The following is a 17,019-nucleotide window of genomic DNA, read 5'->3' as shown; positions in this document are numbered from 1 at the left end:
CCTGATTTGAAGCATCTCCTGACTAAATGAAACAAACCATACGTTGCTCGCCTCGTGCAATGTGCAAGCACACAATAGTAATCACAGCTAATGACTCTGCTAAATGCTAGACTGCACACACCTCCTTGTTTGGTGTTTGTTTTGTATACAGAAGGTAACATCGACTGAATAACGAGGATGCCAAGTTACAGATGGGGTTGTGGAATCGTATTTGACAGCCGATTAGAGTAATCTGACAGAAATGATGACTTAATCACCACGACAGACTCCAAATTCCCAGATAGAATTCCACCCAGGTTAATCTAATTTCCTTGCAGTATTTTTGCCAGAAACAGACTCTTAGCCGGCTTGTTTTCTCCCATGCAGATGTCACATGGCTTTGACAAGAATGTAAATAGGAAGCATGATTGTGGTTCAAAAGATGAGTTTGGTGCTCTAAAACTGGAGAGGGTATGTGCCTTGAGAAGTTTTGGGTTGTTCTGCTGTGGTTTTTTTTTTTTGTCTGATGTAGTTACATACAGTGGGAAGTACTCAGGAGGAAGTGAGGGGGAAAAAAGATGTAACTATTCAATTGTAATTCTAGGCCATCACACGGTCCTGCTGCTGCCCTGGACATTGCCAGCAGCTAGATTCTCACTGATTTTAGGGGGATTTTCAGGATTTATTGTTTGACAACTGTTTCTTTGCCTTTTTGGTTCCTGTGGACCATCAGCACCCCTGCTTGGGTTGTGCCCAAGGAGATGTGGTGGTGTGCTTGGCTTCCAGCTTCAGGCGGGCTCTGTTAGAGCAATGAAGCCCCCATTTTGCTGCCAGCACTGCCACAAGGCACCAGCGACCTTGGGCAGCAGGCATTTGCCTGTTCTCAGTTGTAAAACAGTGGCATGGTGTGTTTTGAGACCTGTGGACAGAGAGTGCCTGTAGGAAAGGTGGGTTGTGCTGTCCTTGCTGCACAACTATGAGCTCTCCATAATATTGACAAGGAGAGGGTGTTCCTTACAGCCCGTACTCCAGCCTGGGTGTGATATCCCCATGCACAGTGCTTGCCAGGGGAAGTTGCCCACGCTCAGAAAGAACTTGCCTGAGAGCTGTGTTGCTCTCTTTTATTGTGTGGTTTGAGCACAGGGTAGTGTTCAAGTCTCTCGATTATTTGCTGTCGTTACTTTTCTTGCTCTTGCCTATTTATTAATTGCAACTGTGCATTCATAAATGCCGTGTTTTCTTAAACAAAGATTTTTTCAAGCAAAGGAGAAAGTGTGTCCTGTTGTTCTGTGTGGCAGCATGACAAACTGAGAAATCACTTACCTTGAGATCCATAAGTGATGTATAGCTACAATAACAGCTTTCTGATAAGACATGAAATCCTTCATTTCAGTAGATGACATGATTCTAGTGAGTGGCATCTAATTTGAAAAAGGTTTATATCATCTATAATCTTTTGGAGGGCCTGGGAAAGCGCAGCTATTTTATTATTTTTATAGCCTGCAGTTATACAAGGAAGATATAAAACGCACAGATTATTTTCTCTTTTGCTCATTGTACAGTGAAAGGATGGTAACTATTTAGCTTTTGTCTCTGCCCCTTTAATTTTCTTATTCACTGCACACTTCTTTGAGAGTCATTCTTTCCTTTTCCTTTCTTTTTTACACCTACCTTTAAATATTTTATGGGTAGAGAGCTTATAATATGTATTGTCACGGCAGTTGTCTCTAGAGGTCAGCAATGAGTTTAATAATGAGATGCGAACCAGTGACTCTGTAAAACCCATTTCAGGTTATAAATGGCATGTTTTATTGAATCTAGTGTTAAAGGTTGTTAACGTATCAATTGGTGATGGTCAGGGTTAAACAAGCTTCAACATGAGCCCTCTCATGTTAGGAAACTGTCAGGAAGGTATTTTTCCACCTTCCTCTTCGCTGAAACCGGGTTTGTGTATCGCATCCATTTTTTCCGGGGGTGTTCTGCAGTTTAAGCTCTCCAAGCCTGAGCTGGATCTTGTATTGATTTTGCACCAATATAATTTTAAGCACAACAACGTTACTCCCGAATTCAGCTTGCTGGTGTGAAGGGAGTTTGGACTATGAGTTTTCAGCAGGAGCCTTTGAAATCAAGTCAAAACCCAACTGAAGCATCCTGTTAAATCTTGCTTCTTGCTTCCTGAATGTACCAGACTACTGACATAATGAACTTGGGGTAATTATGTGTGACAGAAGAGGATGATTTTGGGTGCAATAAGTGTTTTTGTTGGGTAACACTGATCTCTATGTTGTGACCATGGGCTGCAAAAATAACTTCTTCACATGAATTCAGTCTAAAGTTGGCTTCTCTAGTTCAGGCAGTTTGAGAAGTTCAGAAGTGAGAGGTTTTTAACATTGTTAGAGTTGCCTTTATTCAAAATATCTCCTCTTTGGAGCATATAAATGCAGCTAAAAAGAGCATCTACAAAAGGCCTGAAATTTACAGTACTTACCTTTCCTCTAGTTTTTTCACCACTCCTTTGCTCCTCAGAGACATCAGTAACCTCAGTGGGCTCATGGAGCAAGTTACACCTTTTTTCTTCTTTCTCTTTTGGATTGCTGAGTGGACATGCTGCATCACATTCCCATGAATTTTAAGTCTCCTGCAGTGCCCAGTGTATTGTTGATTTCGGGGTAAACATTAAGCACTAAAGACAGAGTACGATAGAAATTCCCTTTTTCCTATAAATTTGATCGAGTAAGAGTGGCAGAAAAGTGCTGGGCTATTAAGGTCCATTTAGGAAATGAATGATTCAAAGAGAACAGAATTGTTAGAATTGAAGCAAATTTATGCATCCTGGCGACTACATCTACCTTGTGGCTTTGCCTTTTCCTTAGGGCACAGTGGGGAGTTTGCAAGCAGCACAGGCAACGCATTGATTTGCAGGGCCAGGGAGCATTCTGGACTTTGAGTAAATCTCACAGAAACATTCACAGCTCTATTTTATATTTTCTAAAGAATCCAGCATCTTTTTCCCTGGAGGCTAAGTGACTCCACCAAAGGCAATACGGATTTGGGTTTCTGTGCTGCTTTGAAAGCACATTTGATATGAGGGCACGGATGTTCTCTCCTGCTCAGCTGTTTTTGTTTCCCAAAGTTTGTCATGATGGTCTTTTATTAAAAAAAAATGGAATTGCCTCTGACATTTTCAGGCAATACTCAGCTCTGCTGCACTGAAAAATGATACAAAAGCAGATAGAGCACACATTTATTTATCTGCTCACGTGAATTGGTAAAGAATTGCTGAGGAGAGAAAAGGCAGTGGCCCTGCTGCTGCCAGGAGGTTTGTGCAGTCAAATCCCAGCAACTATGCAGATGCTGTGAAAGAAAATAAAAGTGGGGTTTTTTGCAAGCTTAAAAATCTCCCACATTGAATCTCAATGTGAGGTCAGTTCTGAAGGCTTTTGAGAACCTGTAACAAAATTTCCCTGAGTACACCACAGTGGCCTCGTGTCTGGCTATGACCAATGTCCATGGAAAAGCCACACACTCTAAACAGAGGGAGCTCGACTGTTGCTATTCCTGAAAGAACAAAAGCACCATCTGTAAAAATTTTGTTGGAGTTATCAACGAGTGTGGGAGCAGCATCATTTAGTAGAGAAAGCTGAGGACACACCATTAAGATGCCATGAGATGTTCAGGATGGAATGCTGCACACAGGGGTAGGTCTCCTTTGCAGTAAGAGGGACATGAATGAAGGAAGAGGTTGAAAAGAAAAAAGGATTAGGAGTTTTTATCGAAGCCAGAATTGTTCCATGTTGTGATGGAAACTTTATGAATGAATGTATAATGTACTCTAAAACAAAAAGATGAAATAATGAACATTTATAGGAAACTGTTGCAAGAAGCAAGATTCTCTTCCTCTTCAGTCCTAGAAGAATCAGCACATTTTTTTTATTTACAAGCAAAGTTCATTTGTCAAACTCAAGTCCTCAGAGTAAGTTTGAAATGCTTGCTAGTTCTTAAATTACTTGAAAATTCCAACTTGATTTTGGCAGTGGTTGAGCTCAAGGAAAAAAAAGTTGGTAAAACAGAAACCAAGCATGCCATAAACTAATGAGGGCTGTAACTTTGAGGTCTTCTGAAACTAGATACAGCAAATTAAAGATTTATAGGAGTCCTGTGGGCCCAGTGATCTATTTTTTTTAATCTTCATGGTTATAAAATGCTCTTTTACCGTTTTATTTTTTCTTGAAAGCCTATAATACAGTGTCATTTTGAAATTTATATAATTTCAACATGTTTAAGATGAAATCATGTATCTTTTAGCCCTTCATTAAAAACATGATTCTTGATTTTTTATGACTATCCAACCTGCCTTACTCTCTTTCATTTTTGTTTTTAGATGCATCATCCTATTCAGATGAAACCCGCAGATAGTGAAAAGTCAAATGGTACGTGTTTAATTTATTTTTATTTAATTATGACTCTCTCTAAACTAAAGTAAGCACAACACTGTGAGAGGTTTTGCTTTAGTCCTTGTGTGGTGAAAATTATATGAGGTAGTTTCCCTACACCTGACGTGTTGGGGAAGGTATTGAGCTGCTCTGAACTCCTTTTTATCTTCTGCTTTGAAGAAGGAAGGAAATGTTCTCAAAAAGGGTCCTCCTTGTACGTCCTGTACATCACGACTCACCTCACTGCATACATCTCTCCCTTGGCTTCTCCTAACAGCAAGGTGATGTGGGAGCACCTGATATTGATAAGATGGAGGTGAAATTTTAATGGTGAAATTTAAAAAAAAAGGAAACAAAAAACCACTCCTGTGTTAACAAACTATATAAGCAGATGATCAGCCTTAAACATTTGCCTAAACTACCTTTTTATAGAATGATGCTGTTCTGAATCTGAGCCAAATTTAGGTTCTAATCATATGCTTCATTATGAACTGGGAAACCCACTTTGCAGCTCTCTGTATACTTATTCCTCTCAACGATTGAAAAATGAATGCTATAAAGACAGTAATATCCATTTGGAATACCAGGGTACTGCCTAAGTGGATGTATATGACATGCAAAACAGACAGCATTCTAAATCTATTAAACATGCCAGGTTTATATATTCAAGGAAATAAGATAATCGAATGGTAACGCAACCTGGCTGGGTGTGATTCTTTAAAAATATATACATGTGTATATTTTGCCCCTTGATTTGTTCCTGTAATTTTCTAAAATATATGTTAAAGATATCATCTGCCTTCTTAGATTGCAAGAGCTTCATTTTCCCATAAGGCCCACATAATCAGAGCTGGTTCCTCCAACAGGCATCTTTGCACCTCATTAATTAGTAATCAGGGCAGAAGCCGTGCACTTAGAGATCTGCATACCTGCAAATGTAAATTATGATTGGGCTCTAAATCTCCCCGCAAGGCTTTTTTTAAAGGCTTCTTTTTTTGCTAATTGTAGTGCAACCCTTTTTCGGGCTCCTCCAAGGATTAGGAAGTTTGGAAGGAAATTAAAACTTCACATTATGCTAGGTTTCCCATTATAACAACTTTCCAAACAAAAGTGGCCGTGAGCACAGGAAATACGAGCCGTCACCCATTTGTAAGGGAGGGGTGTTCTCTCTCAGGTTGGAATTACAGAATTATTGAATATCCTGAGTTGGAAAGGACCCACAAGGATCATCAAAATCTGGCCCTGCACAGGACAATCCCAAAAATTACACCATGTGCCTGCGAGTGTTGTTCAAATGCTCACTGAGCTTTGATGGGCTTGGTAGCACAACCACTTCCCTGGGGAGCCTGATCCAATGCACACCCCCACCCTCTGGGTGAAGAACCTTTTCCAAATAGATGTTAGCAGTGATTTCTTGCTGTCTTTGAGTGCTTAGAATGGAGGCCAAGGCACCAGCATGGGCAGAAGGACTGAACTGTTCAGGCACCACTGCAGTCAAGGAGAACAAATCCAAATTCCACTCCATGGTATTTAGTGCTAGAAGTGGGCACAATTATCCCCCTTAGGCACAGGAACACTGGCGTGAACCCTCTGAACTAAGTGTGGCCTCTATGGGTTCTTCCTTCAAAGACAAATTTCACCTCAATTTCCTGGGTATATTGGAAAAATAAGAGGCAATGGGCCAAAATTGACTCCCAGTGAGTTACTTGTTCATTGCCTGAAGTGTTTCTTTCTAAAGGAGATTGAACATATTGGCAAAACACTATGGGGAATTGTGCAAATTCTGTCTTACTCTGCAAGTAGCACCTGCTTGAAAAGCAGGGTAACATTGGCTCCTGGCTGCTGCTGTTAGTCCAGGGTTATCTGCATGAAACTCCTGTCTGCATTGTGGGAATACTCGCTTATTTTCTGGCACCTACTCCAAGCATGAAAATCATGAGGGATTGTCTTTTTTCGCTTCTTTTTTCTTGCCTTCTTTGTATTTTGGGGAAAACAAATTGTCAGATCAGAGGTTCCAATTGTCAAATTAAAAACCTTTTTAAATTTAGACTCCTAGAGGGTGTAGGAACTTCTGATAGGCATGTCCTAGGGGTGGTGAACTAATTTTTTTTAATTGACCGGAGAAACAGAAGGCAAGCTAATACTGCAGTGATGCAGTATTTCTGCTCCTCAGAAAGACATGGCGTAGGCATGGGGTTCATGGAGTAGGTGACAGTTTGCAAGCAGCTTGGAGATCCAGAAGGGGAAAGAACAGCAGCATGGGGGATGTAGAGGCTTGTTTGGCACGTGTTTTCCCTATGCCTCAGGCTATCCATCTGAGGAGGTATATTATCCATGCCAACAGCAAATTGTAAACTGTATCTCTTCAACCAGATTGGTGAGTTCAAAGGGGAAAAGAAAGAAGGCATGCCAAGGCATCTTGGTTTTCATGATCCGTGGTGTTTGAGCTTTTGAGGAATACTTGAAATCCTTTAATTTCTGAGTCATGGGAGGATCCCAGTACATTTTGTAGGTAAAGTGGTGTTAGTCCGTTTTCAAAGAGGTTAATAAAATTCTTTTGGTCAGAATTTCCAGATATCTTGTAAACAGATATGCAGGAGAAGTTAAACACTCACTACAGTTCTTCTGAGCTTGCACATGTTTGTGAAGGATTGATAGACCCATTCAAGAACCATAGGGAGGAGGAAGAGGTCCTCTCGTTCAACTTACAGAGGTTTCCAAATAACAGTATTTCCTGTGTGATATGTACCCTCCCTCTGTTGAGTCCCTTGCTAAACAGGTTTGAATGAGCATCCAAGCCAGAGAATACCAGGATGAAATGCTCCTCCATCTCTGTCACTGTTCCTGTCCTTAGGTGTGTGCATCACTGTCCCTTAGCGCCAAAGACAAAGCTCACCTCATGGAACCTGGGAGATGGGTATGGAAGAGCCACCTCCTGCCCACATATTACTGACCTAGGTTGCTCAGAGCCCCCTCCAACCTGGCCTTGAACACTTCCAGGGATGGGGCATCCCCATCTTCTCTGGGATACCTGTCCCAGTGATTACCTCCCTCTGCGTATAATGTGTTTGAGTCATTTCTCTGCTCGTGCAGATGAAGCAAAGCTTAATTTCTTCCGTCAAGCTTTTAGCATTTAGAGTTGATGGGGCAAGACTTGCCTTTAGATCTAATTAATATGTCTACCCAGGAGTATTCTGAAAGGCTTCCTATTGTTGAGAAATGTAACATCTCTCAAAGATTTTCAGATGATGAATTTTGTAGTGTGTCCTGGTCTGATCACCCAGTTAGGTCTAGTTTGACCACCTTTGTGCTAGGTGGTTGTTTTAACCTATCTACAAAGTTTTGTTTAAGGATTATCTTCCAGAAAAGCATAGGTTTGACTTTGAAGGCTCCACCATTACTAGGTTAGTGTTGACTGTTACTCACTCACGGTATTTATCCTTTTAAGGACATTTTCCCTTTTTTCAAACAAAGGGGGTTCCTGCACTCTAATGCCGAAAAACACGTGAACAGCTACTTGACTCTGAGTTGTCTGTGGCCATTAACATGCTACCACTTGGCAAATACTTAAATGTGTCTTGGATCTGGATTTGAACACAGTCCATACTTTCAGGCACATATCTCACGGACAGTATGCTCTGAAGTGGATCAGAGTATCACTGCTCCAGGGAAAATGACAAAATTCTCTATTTAAAAAAATTTTAAAAGGAGGGAGGAGGATAGCTGAGAAATCTTATAATTTATTTTTATTTATTTTATTAGTGAAAAGTTAAAAAATAATTTTGAAACTCTAAGTGGCACAACTTAGCCGATTTGGATGCGAGTAATTATATGCCATATGTTAGCACTAACACATAGAAAAGTTGATAATTAATGCAGGCAGCTCCAGATCCAGGTGTGATTTTGACAGATTGTATGCAAGGGGTTTTCACAGGCTTACAGATAGGGATAAAAAGTCTGGTTTCCCCTCTTCCCTTCTGCCTGGGGGAAAAAAAAAAAAAAAAACACCAAAAACAAAAACCCCACAAAACCCATCATTTATACATAATTAACTGCTTATTGATTTGCTCAAAAGAGAAAACAACTTCTGGGAGGGGAGGAAATGGACTCTATCTGACTGGAGTCCTCAGAAATGTGTAATAAAGGGTTATAATTTTGATTTTTCAGAATTTTGAGTGTTTAGAAGAGAGAAATGTTTGTTAAATCTTTGGGGAGATTTCCCATGATTATTACAGGGTTTAATTCTTTTGTAGCATTCAGAAAATAACCTCTATTCCTCTGTTCTCCTGGGTTAGCACAAGCGATCTAATACAGCCTGCAAGAAATGCTCATTACCGAAGCAAATTGAGTAAAGCTAAAAAATTAGACCCTTCAGGATGTTATTCTGCACGTTGGATGCAGTGCTGTGAGGAGACAGGAGGCTCAGTTTGAAAAAATCCGCCCCCAGCAGGGAGAGGCTTCATCTGCTATAACCTTGGGTGGCTAATGCAGCATTCTGGGTTCAAACACAGTGCCCAGGCACCCGTGCTAGTGGTGGCAGAGCTAGTCTTGGTGGAATTACGAGAGCATCTCGTCTCAATTTAAAGCAGGTATCTGCCCCTCGTCACACAGGGTTCCTGCATTCTGGGAAAACCCACCCCAAATCCAGCAGGCTTAGCACTGGATCTGTCACTCCCACTGCCCTGGCAGCACAGCTAACCTGTGTTTGTAATATGTTGGGATGGATTAAAGGTGAACCCCGTGATGTGTTAATCAAGATGCTGTGTAGTTTCACACCTTCCTTCCCGTAACTAGAACTTCAGGTCTTGTTTACTGTGACCTTCTGGCTACTTCTGCTCCATCAAGGAGGGGTACTCAGCCACCCCATCCTACCAGCTGCTTCCTAATGGTTGTATCTACTTCCTTCTCACACAGTGGTACAAAATAGTCAGAAAGTTCAACTAAGCCTGTGAGCAAGGTTCATAAATAATGGTGTCAAACACTCACCAAAAAAACACATTTGATTTTTATGGATTTTGAATTATTGAAACCTACTCCAAGTGTGGGAGAGAGAGTTAACAACCAGCAGTGAAATGCTTAAGAGATATGTGCACACAGGTACTGACCCTTGTGCATTGTTATCCTTCCCTGCCCAGCCTTCCTCTTGGCCTGCTATCATTGCCCAAAGCGCTTACAGCTCCCAGTCTTTGTCCAGTCCCTCAAAACTCATTTGTTCCTTCTGTCCCTGCAGCTGGAGCTCAGGACATGTAAGTGTTATCATGATGACCAAGATTTGGGAGTTGGCTGGAAGGTAACAGCCCTATCTACTGCCAGTAGCAAGGGAGAGAGTCCCATGGCACAGCCCATCCCATATTTCTGGGAGAGGTGAGATCAGTCACTCTTTAGAGGAGCTGATCTCTTGGCTGTAGGTGACTGAAGTTAGGTGAGATGGGTTTAGAGTGCCATCCTTTCCCCAGCCAGCAGCAGGTAGCACCTGTCCCGACCTCAACACTTTGCTGGGTCACTTGTGTTTAATGTTGGGCTCCTCATTTCACAGTCCATGGGAGCAACCCAACATGCACGGGAAAATGCTCAGGCTTCGCAGATCCAAAGTTTGCTAACCTCTAACCCCTCTTGACCCCACACTTCTTGCAGCCCATTGTCTATTTGATTCTCAAACCTTGCCTGCCTGACAGGTAAGAATTCATTTCAGAAAGAAAGGAGAGAAGTGGCTGACCCAAAATGCAGAAACGGATCTCGGCAGTCAGTCTTATCGAGGTGGAAAAGCATTCCTTTCTCTGTGTGAGAATATATGGTTAAAAACTCTCTCAGCCTAATAATATCAGATGTTCTATCAGATGGAGTGAAAACATGTCATTTTGATCTTGACAATTGTCACTTTAAATGTTTTTTTTATGCTGGGCCCCTAGCCAAAAAAAGAATAGCAATTTTCTTAAGCTTCAACACTGATCAGCACTGACTAATGGCACTGAATGCAGAGCACGTCATCATATCAATATGTTTTCTGTACTCTGAGCATTCTCATGAAATCTGCATTTTTAAGATGTACAGTACACAGGAGCTGGATGTTTAATTTACTATAAAATCACCCTCAAGCAGCAAACCTGCAAATCATGTTAGTTAAATGGCATATTTATAGGTTTACCAGCGAAACCGAAGGAGGCCGGTGGGGAGTTTGTCGCTTGCTACTCTTTGGAAAATTAAAACAAAGCCTTCTGTTTGCATCTCATTTCTTTTGAACCTCCATGCGAACCTCTTTGGTTTGAGTCTTTGTCCTGACACCAAAGCAGGACCCAAGGGACCTCCTTTGGGATGCTGAGGTAGGCATTTGTTCAACTTAGCCAGCAGCTGTTTTTAAAAGAGGGTTGGAACCTAGTCACCCTTGGGGGAGACCTGCACACTGTATTTCAAGCCTAAAATCAACCCAAGTTTAAACTGGTTGGTGCTAGCTGACACACAGAAATTAAGAGGTTCATAGCACAGAGCAGAAGGCAGTGATTGGACCTGTGCTTGGCACCAAGGCTTCCCCCAGCCTGACCTCAGTCTGTGATACGGAGAAACCCAGTCGGGGCAGCCCAGCTGGGTCTTGTGTCTCAAAACCTCTCCTGCACCCTGCCCAGAGTCTTTGGCTGTAGTTGAGGGGACAGGCTGGCCAGGGAACTTCCTCAAAAAGATTGCCCAGTGCAGTATAGGAATTGTAAAAAGCCAAGTTACAGGCATCTTTTCACCAGCAGAACTGGCTGCCTACACTCCTCTTGTAGCTGTGAGCAAGGCAATTCAGTTTTTCCATCCCTAAAATAATTATTAGCAACATCAAGGTCAGTTACATATTATGAATCAGATGTAAAGTTTCATAATAAGACATAAATATATACATATAAAAATATCCCAACTTGTAGGTCTTATTTGCAATCACGCATATTCAGCTCCTGATCTGTACATAACTGGCTCATCCCGTGCATTCATCATTTTTTAACCCTTTATGGAGGGTTCACCTGCATGTGGAACCTCAATATAAAGTGTGAATGAAAATGTTCAGTCTTGAGGAATCTCTGCTGAGGAAAACGTTTTCCCCTGGGTGTTAAATTCACGCCAATTTTCTTGCAAGCCTTTAGAGTGAGAAGCTGGGGTTGCAGGGGCTGGTCTCTGTTTTGGATTCTGAAAAATGCATGGTTTTGGTGCTTGCTTGCATAAAAGCTACAAATACTTTTTAAAGTCAGCGATTTAAGGAGAAAATTACTTCAAACACTTCTCATGATCAATAAACATGAACCTCTTCTTGTTATTCTTGAAATTATTAAATGCAATGAAAGTGTTGAAGTATAACACAAATAAGATCCTAGAAAAAACGGACGCAGTTCCTTCTTCGCCAACTGCAATTTATTCCATTTGACAGACTCGTACTAATACAGGAGACAGAGTTGGAGAGCAAGGGAGGATTCATTATTTTTTTTTTGTAAGCCCAGAAATGAAAATACTTCGTTACAAAAATAATTTGCACAATAATAGAAATAAGTAAGTGCAGTGCAGACTCTCTGGAGTAAAGCTTTCCTCCTCTCTTTGCTTCCCCACAAACCCTGACAGTCTGCTCATTAACAGGGAATTGGATTTACATGCCATTTCCAGAGAAGAAGAAAGCACTGGTATATGCACTGTATAATAAGCACTTTAGATTTTTGGTTTAATATAGATGGATGGTTGCGTTAACATTTTTAAGTCTTTCCAGAGTGAATTAAGTTTTGATGACCTCTTTCATTTTTGACAAGAGTCCCCAGCTTTAGACCTGTAAATTTGAATTTGATTAACAGGACTGTGTGCGTCCTGCTGCAGCAGTCCAGCTTGTGCTGGTTTTGGTGACAGCGCAGGCAGGAAATAATTTACCAATACTTCAGGTAAAGCAGCTTTTTCAGGGGTATTTTTTGCAAACTCAGCATCGTTATGAATCTGAGGGTCTTCAAGTGATGTCCAGGAATATGTGCCTTGTGTCTTCCTGAAGGGGAGAGGGCTGTGCCAGTCTGGAAAAAAAAAACCAGCAGAAAAATTCAACGCGTTCTTTTTCCAAAGCAGTCATTGCACATCTGCCTTTCCAGTGCTGTGCATTAAGTTGGCAGAAATTGAAAGCTCACATAGGGGCTGCTCTCTCAAAACATTTCTCGGGAATATTTTTCATTAGCTCGTATCATTACACGCAAAATCCCTTCTTCACCCTCACCCCGTCATGATTTTTTTCACACATGAGGGGGGTGAGGGAATTTATCTGAATTAGAATCTATGCAAAGATATCTTTAAAAGTCTCTCTAACAGAGAGTGCTTTTCTTTTAGGAACCGTTATGGGGAGGCGTATGCAGAGTGACTAAGACAGCCAATTAATATGTTATCTAAACAGCAAGCACCACTAGAAAAAGGAGAGAGAGAAAGAAAACCGAGATATTTGGGGTGGGAATGGGGGAGGGGAGGTTGTAAGTATAAAGTGTTTGCCTTAGGACTTGTCTTCAGTTACAGAGCCAGACTCACATGACTGGAGCTTGGTTTGATGTGGTAATGAAGCATTGATCACAGGAAAAAGATGAAATGGCCTTTGCTCATTCATTATTTTTATCTTCTAGCTGTGGAAGACAGAAAATTGTTCATAGGAATGGTTTCGAAGAAGTGTAATGAGAATGATATCAGGGTGATGTTTTCTCCGTTCGGCCAGATAGAAGAATGCCGAATCCTTCGGGGACCGGATGGGCTGAGCAGAGGTGAGTGTGCAGCCTGTAAAGTCTCTTTCCTTAAGTGCTAATTGGGAGCTATATGTCACAGCCAAGGTAGGCAGAGCCGCTGTCTGCAGCGAGAGGTTATGCTGTAATACGTCCCACGTGATGAAGTTATCCACATGAACTTTTCACAGTGACTGAAATTATCACCTTTTATTTCCAGTGTCAGAAAGGTCTCGGTGCCAACATATTAACTTGTGTTATCGCCCTGTTTGTCAGCTGGAAAGGTTCCTTTGCACCCTGAGAAAACACCCTCAGTTTTCTGCTCTCACAAAATCAAAGTTGCTTCCCTGACCCCATTTCTGCTTTGTAGCACAAGGCCAAAATAAAAATATATATAAAAAAAAAAAAAAAAGACAGGACTGTAAATGACCGCTTAAAGGCATAAAGGGTCATGAGAACTGGCCCACGTTGTAGCACTATCTATCTCCTCTGTTCCTGTGTTTTCTGTAACTATATGCAAAACATAGGTCTGCTGTAGTGAAGAGGTTAGCTTGAACCTGAGAGCTTTGCCTGGACAAAAGTCTGTAAAAAGAGATTTCAAATCTTGTGCTTCTACCACAACTCAAAAACCAGGGGAGAGATGTTAAGCAGCACCATCAAGAGTGGTCAAGTGGGCGACTTGAACTTGGAAATGAAATGCAGCACAGACTTCAACAGCCAGTGATCCCTTTTGAGTGCAAAAGTGCCTTTTGGGGAGAGGCCTTTTGAAAACATATTGAAAAGAAAAATAAACCTATATTGATGACCCAGAGTGCATATTAACTCCGTGGTACGTGGACCTGAATTTATTCTCAGAGCGTGAACCTTTTCAAAATGTCGGTGCCAGGGGTTGCTGAGTGGAAAAGAAAATAAAAATAGTCCCATCTGTCAGTGCAGAAGGATGCTGTGGTACCTGCCACAGCCATTTAATGGCACAGGGCATAAAGTACTTTAAAGTGTGGAGCTGTGAAAAACATCACTTCCATAGGAAAAAAAAAATAGAAAGCACAGTTTATGCATTTTATTACATTTTCAAAAGGCACAGAAAAAAGTAATAGCACCCATTTTGCACATAGACATGGGTATAGATTTAGAATTCTTCCTTTGCTTTTGGATTTACGTGTTTCCAGTAGGCTATAGGATCCACAGTATTCGTGTATGGGGTTTTTTGTTTTGTTTTGTTTTGTTTTGTTTTGCCCAGTTTCTTTAAAATACCTATAAATTTCAGCAAGGGAAGTGCAGGTATTCATATATTTCATTACACTCTTTGAAAGCACTTACTGTACCACTTCTGAATAATAAGGACTTGTTGCAAAGACACTCTGGCAATAAATAGAGAGTCCCAAGAAAATTATGCACTTACATTTATGCTTTGTGATCCCCAGACTTTTGGGGCCGGGATGCAGCAGTCCCTTCAGGCAAGGAGAGTCTTGCAATGCTTGCTTTTGCCTTGGGGAAGATTAGGGGAGAGATCTGAGGTTGGTTCTTGCAGCTTAGTAAGGAATGTTTACTGATGGAATTGAGTGAAGCCGTTATCTTTCTAAACCCAACATTGTGGCAAAATAAGTATTTCTGATTTTCACTGATTTCATTGTGTGAGTAGCACAGGGAAGGGGTGATTGAAGACACAAGTGGGAAAGGAGCTAATTAACTGCTGAAATAACAAGATCTGCTCTTCAGATGTTTTGAGCCCCAAAAAAGATTTAATTGACTTGTCAGCATCACCCAACAAAGAAATGGATCTTTCCTGGGATCCACAAAAGTCCCACTGCACACTTGCTTTTATTCAACAGATTTTGGTTATAGCAGCAGCATAAAAAAGCTAATTATGAAATCCAACAGAGTAAGTGAGGTTGATGGGGTAGTTTTGTTCTGCCACGAATAGTGATCTCACGACAATCAGAAGCTGAGAATCCTAAGCCGTGCAGGGCAGTGTTATCTGGTGGCCAGCACAGCTGTAGAGTTAATGTGCTGTTCTCTCGTGCTGGAGACTGAAGATCTCAGTCCAGGTAGGTCACGCACCAGCAGTCGTAGCAGAGCTGTATCCTCTCTGCCAGTTGGGTTCATTTTGGTCATGATCACGACTGATATTCTATCATGCCCTCATGCATCATGCCTTGTTAAACTCGAATTGCTTTCTACACACCCATGTTCACACTTGAAAATGAGTTCAGCTGCGCCAACCAGGTTTTCAGGCAGATTTTTATCAGCTTCACAAAACCACCACTCCATGAGCAAAGGCAAAGTGTTGGGAAAATGGTTGGTATTGCAGTTGAAATGAAAAGTGCTGAGGGAGATCTGCAGTGGAGGGAGCTTGACTGAAAAACTGCAAGGTGAAAAACTGTTTCACTAAAGCAAGAGGGAGAATTTATACAGTTAAATCTTTGTGAAGGCTTCCAATCCTTAATGAGTTTTAATTCATGTTTCCACTTCCAAGATGTTAATTCCCTTTGCCACAAACAGTATTTGTTTTCCCAGCACCTATCTGGATGTGCTTCCCTGCTAGACACAGAGGGTTGAATGAAAAATAGTCACTGTCTTAGGAAAACACTGACCCTACCATGCCAGAGCCTTTGGGGTCTCAGTTCAGTGCTCACAGCAGTCAGATAGAAACGTGGTCCAGTAAACTCTATTTGGCATCTCTTTTCAATTGCAAAACAAGTGCACATCATGGGATCTCTGGATGAAAAGAGCTTAAAAAGTATCTTCCTTGGTATTTGGGCCAGCTTTTGAGCTTTGTTAAGGGGTTCAGGCAAGTAATCTGCATTACCAGCAGATAGTTGCTGGTAAAAGGAATAGCTCCAGGTTACACTGCTCAGCAGAGCAGTTTTGGTTCGGGCCAGGCTGTTTGTTTGTTTGCCTTTTTTTTTTTTTTTTTCTTTTTACTAAGTAAAAACTATAAATGTTTCATTTGACTTTTAGACCATGTCTGCACTACAACAGGAGCCTCACTGCTGGTACAGTAACAGTCTGCTGTCAGCTCACAGGCGAGTTGTAGGGGTTTAGTTTACCACGTGGCGCCAGTAGCAAGGAGAAATCCTGTCCTGTGGCATCAAGAGAAAATGTAACACTTTGTGATGAGTGTGATATAAGTGCTAAGATAAAGGGAGAGAGGGAGAGAGATGGAACTAGTTGTTTCTATTGTAGTTTCTAGCCAAGAGTTGACAGAACTTTAATAAAGTCGCACCCACTGCTGTCACTACTGATAATGGACCATCAGCATTTCAGCTCCAAATTCCTATTGTCAGCTGTTTGAAACTCAGCTGTAAAATGAGACTAAAGTAATGATACAGAACTCCACTGGTGGAGCAGTGCATTTTAAAGACACTGAGATTATTTTTTTTCCCTGAGTCATGTTTTTTCTCATTGTTATTCACTCCTACACCTAAGAAATAACCATTGTTTTTTACCTGTAACTTGTTATATTTTGATCAGCTTCAAGAATAGGCAGCAACCAAAAGGCATTGCTTTCTGAAGTCTTTGGGATAGTCCCTGTGAAATTAGTTGGCTGGCAGAGAGTAATTCCTAGCTGCGGAAGGTATTAAAAAATAGAAATACCCTGTTGGCTGTAGAGATAAAGAAACCCAGCAGCCATGGAGGCTGGCCCTTGCTTTAGTGGGGTTTGTGGGACTATCTAAAGAAGCTTGCCACTGCCTGTACGATATTCATTATTCAAAGAGAAGGATTCAGCCTGCAGGGTTGTTTAATCCAGCACTTTCTCTGAAGAGCTAAGTATGCTTTACAAAAATTCATGATTGTGATATCATGTGCTAAGCTTCATTATCATGAAAAAGCAGAAGTGAACTGCCTCAGATGATTAAGATTTTAAATCACTTATTGTAAACGGCTTAAGGAAATTTTCAGACCTC

The 17,019-nt window shown here is 41.3% G+C and overlaps 1 protein-coding gene across 5 annotated transcripts in view; it reads left to right on the top strand.

Moving 5' to 3' along the window:
* CELF2 (CUGBP Elav-like family member 2) overlaps positions 1–17,019 on the top strand; it is a 127,746-nt gene that overhangs the window by 50,639 nt on the left and 60,088 nt on the right. For 4 of the 5 annotated variants that reach the window (XM_027897565.1, XM_027897566.1, XM_027897564.1 and 1 more), the window contains exons 4-5: positions 4,361–4,409; positions 13,019–13,153. In XM_027897565.1, the coding sequence (XP_027753366.1) occupies positions 4,361–4,409; positions 13,019–13,153 (184 nt within the window). Of the gene's footprint in view, positions 1–4,360; positions 4,410–13,018; positions 13,154–17,019 lie in introns of those variants that run through there. The other variant, XM_027897568.1, reaches the window with a different exon arrangement.

The sequence above is a fragment of the Empidonax traillii genome, unplaced genomic scaffold (assembly GCF_003031625.1).
Source record: "Empidonax traillii isolate 1590-97213 ecotype Southwest subspecies unplaced genomic scaffold, ASM303162v1 scaffold549:size456157, whole genome shotgun sequence".
Lineage (NCBI taxonomy): Eukaryota > Metazoa > Chordata > Aves > Passeriformes > Tyrannidae > Empidonax > Empidonax traillii.
The sequence above is the reverse complement of the archived record's forward strand: the minus strand, read 5'-3'. Positions and strand labels throughout refer to the sequence as shown.